At 35.0% G+C, this 7,462-nt stretch overlaps 1 protein-coding gene across 1 annotated transcript in view; it reads left to right on the top strand.

Moving 5' to 3' along the window:
* The first annotated feature begins 579 nt into the window (after positions 1-579).
* LOC148272558 (uncharacterized) overlaps positions 580-7,462 on the top strand; it is a 28,198-nt gene continuing 21,315 nt past the window's right edge. Inside the window, exon 1 of the mRNA XM_088239890.1 lies at positions 580-3,626. Within this exon, the coding sequence (XP_088096016.1) occupies positions 2,653-3,626 (974 nt within the window). The 5' untranslated portion in view covers positions 580-2,652. The remainder of the gene's footprint in view (positions 3,627-7,462) is intronic.

The following is a 7,462-nucleotide window of genomic DNA, read 5'->3' as shown; positions in this document are numbered from 1 at the left end:
TAAAGTGGCCACTTAAGCCAGGCAACGACAAGTCATAAGCCCTCTAAATGCATAGACTTCCATATTCCCTTCTCGTAAATGTTCTCCTTTCCAGTTGTAATTTGTAAATATTATTTATTTATTTATTTACGAACTTATTCAGTCCATTTAACAATGACAAACAAATACATTTATTTTTAATACATGCCGGTACAATTTAAATAAAATACAACTTGAGGAAATGAAAGGTAGAACAAAAATAGAAATAATAATAACAGCCTCAAGGCAAGAAAAATGTATTATATTGAAGTTAAGGTGGTCAGTTTTACGGTACTTTGATTGCCAACATGTTTGATATGAAATATTTATTTAAAAGGGTGTTTTCACACCGGAATATTTCATAGTCCTTGGACTGGCACCTGAAGCCTACGACTGATCATCTTACGTTCATGTAACAAAAATGATTAAGATACGCTACGATTGGTGTGCTCTATGCACCATTAGGTGCGGAAAGGGAATCATGGTGATAATGATGAAGGATTTATTTATTTAAGCTGTGTCTCAAGAAACTAGCCTAGAATTTTCTTTTCTCGTAACACAAAAATGATAATTTTTTTCTGATATTGTTTTGTTTTTGATGGATGTGGATTGTTTGCGGTTGTTAATGATGATGTATTTTTGAATACATTATACTTTTGCCTGCCTTCATTCTAGAGTAAATTGCTAACTCATGGGAGTTCAACGGTTCTTTTTTCTGAATATATTCATTAAATAAAATATGCATGGTTTTTAAACATATTCCAAAGTAATTTGTTGGCAAAAACAACTGTGGATTTCATGTTGCGGATGTTTTCTTATCCGTTTTATGACATTTCCGGAAACGGATTGAACAAAAAACTACCATGAAATCCACACGACATGTGTAAGTTGGTCACGCTTAAATTAGAACAATGAATGCAAACTTAAACTTTCCGGTGCAACGCACTGAACTTCAAAACCTTCTCACGTTTATGGTCGCCTGGTTCCGCGAGTGACCTCACCAGCCGACAAAATGGGGTAATTTATACATAATGAAAGGGGCAGAGAGACAATAGATAACAATACGACCGGACAAAGAGCACCATCACTCCACTCGGACCGATCGTGCCCACCGCCGGATTATTTCACTTGTGGCGTGTGTGCACGAACTTCCCCATCGCCTCGCTAATTGTCGCGAGTTTTCGATATCGTTTTTAATATTTACTCTCCAATGGCCGGATCAGTGCGAACGGAAAGTGAAATTGATACCACAGCCCGAGGACTGTAGTGACCGTAGGTACTCCGACCGATAAGCGGAGAAATCTCGGACGTTTTTACCCACTAACGCAACAATTGAGTCGACCTCTGTTCCAGATCATTCGCTCGGCGAACCTCGCGCGGAATCTGACTTTTCCCGAAGCCGGTTCTCGTCGAAAAAAGTGATTTTTATTTATTTTTTGGGCCACTTTGATAATGATTGATAAAAGAGATTCTATAGCGCGAGCTTTTATACCGGTGAAGTGACGACGGCTAGCGCCAATAATGACTGTCATCGAGTCGAATTCGGTCCACTTTTATCAAAGCCAAACCCTAAATCTAAATTTCACCGGTTGTTTAGATTTGAGGCCAGTGTATGAATTTTTGATAAGCGGTTTGTTTTCGGATCGGACTTTCCATTTTGTCGGCAGTCACACGAGAGCTGTCTCGCGGTAGAACAGCGCGAATTAACTTGTAAACACGAAGAAACCCCCGGCGCGCATCTTCACCGCTCTAGTCGGTGTCAGTACCGTGCAAACGGTCAATTTTACATATTTTTATAATTTATGTGTATTTAGCGAAGGCACGAACGCGCATCGCTGCCGGCCAGTACCTACCGATTTCTACCCACTAGTGAAAGAAGAGGAAAATAATACTCAATCCATATCTGCTCTGACGTGAGGATAGTCACCTTTTTGTGTGACTAAAATAAAATAGTTCTAGGAGGGAACGTGTGAAGTGATAACTCGAACAGTGAATTATTATATGTGACCCCAAATCGACTCTGAACTATGGTCACTTTTGGGGAGATGTGTACAATTAAAACAAACTCGGCCGACAGTTCGACACCGGCTGTTATTGAGAATGTTTGTTTTTGTAATGTGATGTTAAAAAAGTGTTTTGGTTTGACTTTTGTTTTGATAAATAGCGGTTGGTACTCGAGAATCGGTAACAATAGTCATCCATACAGTGCAACGAAATTGATAAAGAATTTCTGATATTTTTTGAAGTGATAAATAGACAAAAAAATGTAATAATATTTGATATCAAATGTTGACCGACGATGCAAATATTTAAACTCGGTCGATAGCTACAAGTCCAATGATCTGATAGTGTTGTGTGTTGTCCAGCACGCGATTTTAAATTGTTACTGTAATGAACACATTAACTTTTTAACTCCTGGCGTAATATGAAGTGAAAGGAAAGGCACAGGCAGCTGTTAAAACATATTAAATGTTTTTGTAATATTTTCCAACAATAATTTAGAGCAACCTGTCGGAAGATCACAGCAATAGACGAGAATAGAAATTTCAAAACCTGTGTGAGAAGTGCGATGCAATCGATCGCGATGCTAGATTATCTAAATTCTTTCCCAAAATGAACTGTTTAACGTGAACGATGGCGAAGGACCCATTGTCGTACTGTAACGCGTTGGTACAGTTCGTGAAGGAAATATGTTGCTGCTCGGAGGCTGGAGACTGGTCTCCTATGTCAGAGGAACAGATCAGGAGAGAGTTACAACGGGAAAAGGAAAAGAGAAACAATTTAAGGCGGCAGCAGTGCAGTGTAGCCGTCAAAGTTTTAAAAGAGAGAATATTCGGCGCGCGACTGACGAAGACCCCGAAAGACGAAAACCAAAAAGAATCTGCGTTAGAAAATTCTCCACTGAATAGATTCCCAGACGCCTGTGAAGATACCTGGATGAGGCGAAGAGGGTACGCATATTCTTTCCGAAGTAATTTCAAATACGAAACAAATGAAAACCCAGAAAATCACTCATTGGACAAACAGTCCAAAATGAGTTACTCTACTTCCGATGGCAACTGGTCCCTCAGTAGAGGGTGGAAAACGAGCTTCAACAACGGACAAGAATCATCAGAACCGATTTACATGGACCCCATAGAATTAAGAACAAATAACAACCACGTTAGTTATTTAGAACAAATAAGAAAGTTCAAAAACAAAATGATAAGAAAACAGTGCAAAAAATCTACTTCTTCTCGGATCAAGGATAGCAAAGTGACAAAGGAGCAAATTAGATACGACAGAAATATCAAACGGCACATTCGGATTCGTTTTATGCTATCTTTACGTCTTCGCAAGTATATCAGGAAGAAAGCTTCCAATTTGTGTCCAGATAGACCAAATAGTACCGAAGTATATCCAACAGTTCGTGTGCCTACGAGACATTTCCCCAAAGGTAGTGATTGTAAATCTTTAGAGTTGTTACGAGCGAGTTCTTCGTTGAGTTCAAATTTTGGGACGGAAGCAGGTGGTAGAGTGTATTTTGACGTGAAAGACGCGAGGAATGAAGTTCTCACGAAATGTGTCGGAGGAGAGGCTCCGGAAGAACTCTATGCTGGAAATAAACGGTAAGGCAAAATGTTTTGAATTTGAATCCATTGTAGGAATGCGGCACAAAATATTTTATTTGTATTTTTTTATCTTAAGATTAAACAAAGTTTTTACTGTTTTTTTAAGCATTTTTTTCAACGACTGTAAATAGTCTAAATTTCAAAGAACATTGAATTTCAAAATATCTGATAACTAATTCCAGACAAGTCCAGGGACAATATTTATACCAGTAGGTATTAAAAGCTTATCATCATCGATTATATGAAGATTACATATTACAAAACAAATAATAACATATCCCTAACTCTATAAGGTCAAGAGTCCTGTGTTGAGTTGGGATACAGTATAATAGTAAGTGGAAGCATGCATAGTATTCAAGAATTACATAAATATAAATTTTGATAAACATCTGGACAATACGCTTTATCTTCTTTATATATATATAATTCCTCTGTACGTGAGATGTCACTGAACTCCTCCTAAACGGCTTAACCGATTTACGTGCGGTTTTTTCAGAGAAATATAGATCTTTGCGCTGTGCGTGTTCGTAGATATTAAAATCTTCAATCTAATATGTAAAAGAGAAGTAAGGAGCATAAATATGTTATTCATAGATCTGCAAGGGTTGCATTCGAGGAGGATGCATTTACAAAAAAAATGGAAAGATGTTATTTTGTCTATAAAAAAGTTTATTTTTGAATGTTTACAAACAGAATTTGTTTTTTGTGGATCTCAGATTCTTTCCTTAAATTTGTTAAAATTTCTACCCATTTATTTCTTTTTACTGGATTTTTGGTAACACTAAAATAATATTAAATTTAAAAAATCCTATTCTTAGATAAGTACACCCCTCTGTTGGTGAAAAGACCGGAGTTTGACGTTTGCAAAAAGAATGCGATATTTGAAGTACCTAGGTACTTACTTATCAATTAAAAATCTTTTTCCAAGCTAATAGCAGGCAAGCCAACGCACAACGTTTGAGCAGGACAAAGTCTGACGGGTCCACAAGTAGTTCTATATAAATCTATGCAATGTCTCGTAGCAGTCTGCTGCAATGGTGATTTATTATCCTTGTTTGATTGAAATATTTCAAGGAACTACCGGTTAAAATCTTAGAGTAATTCGAAATCTAAGAGTCACCGTTATGTACAAAAACTATTCTAAGATTATCTTCAATCACGAAGTTAGGTACAGTTTAGTTTTACTCCGTTTAGTAGGTGCTCAGATCGAGAATTGCAAGCGTAGTTATGAACTGTTCGTTACACGTTTGGTGTTAAACCAACAATTTACACCGCCTTAGTCCTGTGCAATAGAGCAAAAGAGCGTTTCTACAAGCAGGCCACGAATCATCCCTCTGAAGTTCAAATGAATTTTTGCTATAAATACATTTATTTGAAACATTTTAACCCCTTTCTTGGCAATGTATCTTATATGATACCTACATATGATCTCATTTTTTCTTACGAACAACAGAAGTAAAACCGCATTCAGTTAACCACATTTCTTATTTTTCAATGCATTATAACAATTAAATATCAATGTTCATAATGCCAAAGAAAATCTACTCTTACAAATAAAATATTGACAAACATGTATAGGTATTTTGTGTCGGCATAAATGTAAAAGTGTCAGTTATTTGTGAACGAATAAATAAATAATACTGATTTATTCACCATTTTTTTTCTTCACATAATGGTGCAAAGGGTACTGCATTGGAACCTCCATCGCAGCAATCGAATTTTAGTTACATGATCGTAAGATGATCAGTCTTACGCTTCAGGCGCCAGTCCAGGGACCATTATATGTATTCGAGTGTGAAAACACCTTTTAAATAAATATGTTCATGTCAACCATGTCAGGAATCGAACCTGAGACCTCTTGCATGGTAGGCAAACGCTGACTTTGTGGCGTACCACGAGGCTGACTTTATTATTAATATATAACTTAATACAAAAGGCGGCCTCCGTGACGCTTGACTCACACACGGGAGGTTCCGGGTTCGATTTCCGATGAGAATAGAAAAATTAAATGTGATTTTTCTCAAGTCTGGGTGTTATATGATGTAATTCCCCACTGTTATTGGGCTTCCGGCCTATTGTGATGAAAAAAAAAGTTTACATTAGTTAGAAATATAAGTATCATGTGCATATTGTATGAAAAAAAGTAATTTTAAATTTCAACTCACTATTTTTGCGACATCTCTGAAAAGTTGTAGAAAAATTAAAATATCAAAAGTAATAATGTCCCAACCTAACTGTTTCATCACATTAAATATAATTTGGAAGCTTCTATGTTGTGGAACCCGATGATTTTACAATTCATGGTTTGATGATTGTCTGATTTCGCAATTCGATTGTTTTTGTGACACCACGAAGCTCTGATACACATAATATAAACCATAAATAAATAATAATATGCTCCGCATTTGCTTCCGGTGAGCTGTATCTCGTCTCAGTTCAACGAACTTATCATAATACCCATAGATGATGGTGTTCACGTGGAAACCTTTACTTTTATAAAATTTATTTACAAAGCTAATAATTACCGCTAGAAATAATCTTTTTACATACGTATGTGTGTAAACATTTTGTTTACGCATACATTAAGTTTCAGGACCAAATATAAAAAAAAATCACATATATTTCATTAAAATTATTTATTGACAATTCTTGATGGAATTCCATTGTAATGATGTTATAACTTATATTTACATATAAGTTATTAATTTAAAAAATACGTGGTACACTTCCACTTATTTATTTTGATCAATTAGCGTTTTTACCCTCTAATGAGCATCTTCAGACTGGTGAATATTATACAGTGTAAGGATAATTTATATAAAACTAAATATTATTTTAAGTGTAGGTACTTAAAAATAAAGATTATATTTAGTTTTATATAAATTATCGTTACACTGTATAATATTTACCAGTTTGAAGATGCCCATTAGAAGATGAAGGCGTTAATTGGTCAAAATTAATAAGTGGAAGTGTACCAAGTATTTTTTAAATTAATAACTTATATGTAAATATAAGTTCTAATATCATCACATATATATTTAATTTATTTACGCACACGCTCAGACGGCATGAGCAAAGACGATATACATTACATCATAGAAAAAAAATAAGTAAAGGATGTAAGAATATAAACAGTATTCTTCTCAGATAAACCCAAGACTTGAGGAAATGCGGATGTTACACAGTGTGTAAAGTGGCCACTTAAACCAGCCAGTCAAAATATGTGTAAATGCCTAGACTTTTGTATTCCCATTTAAAAAGTATTTTCTCTCTCTGTTTCAATAAATCAAAAACAATTTTATTCATTCTCATTATGCACATTTTGTTGAACTTTTTTTAAAACTTTCTTTTGCAGTGCATCTAGCCGTCAAATGCTGTATGAAAAGTTGTATGTTATTTTTTTAAAAAATCTTAAAGTAATTAAAAGTTCCTAAAAAATATAAAAGCATGATCAGAGTAACTAAAAGAAGAAAAAACAGTATTTCGATTATTAATTATTATTAAGGTAGTTAAAAAATATTATCAAAGCGATATTAACAGTAATAAAAACATTAGTTAAGAAATTTAATTTAAAAAACAAGATCAAAATATGTAATGTAATGAACGAGAAAAAGGGGAAGAACTTATTAAACTCGTAGCAACATGAAATGGAGTTTTGTTCAATGGTTATTAATTCACAGTGAATTGAATGACTTTTTTTTAGGGAATAACCCGCTAAGCCTCTTTATTAGCAGGTGGGAAAAATATACCACAGCACCCAGACTAATTGAGGAAAAATCTTTCTTGGATTAATGCCGGGAATCGAACCCGCGACACTAGTTTCACAGTTAGCT

The sequence above is a fragment of the Micrasema longulum genome, unplaced genomic scaffold (genome assembly GCF_059751315.1).
Source record: "Micrasema longulum isolate JH-2025_06_02 unplaced genomic scaffold, ASM5975131v1 h1tg002294l, whole genome shotgun sequence".
Classification (NCBI taxonomy): Eukaryota; Metazoa; Arthropoda; class Insecta; order Trichoptera; family Brachycentridae; genus Micrasema; species Micrasema longulum.
This window is presented reverse-complemented; position numbering and strand designations above follow the sequence as displayed.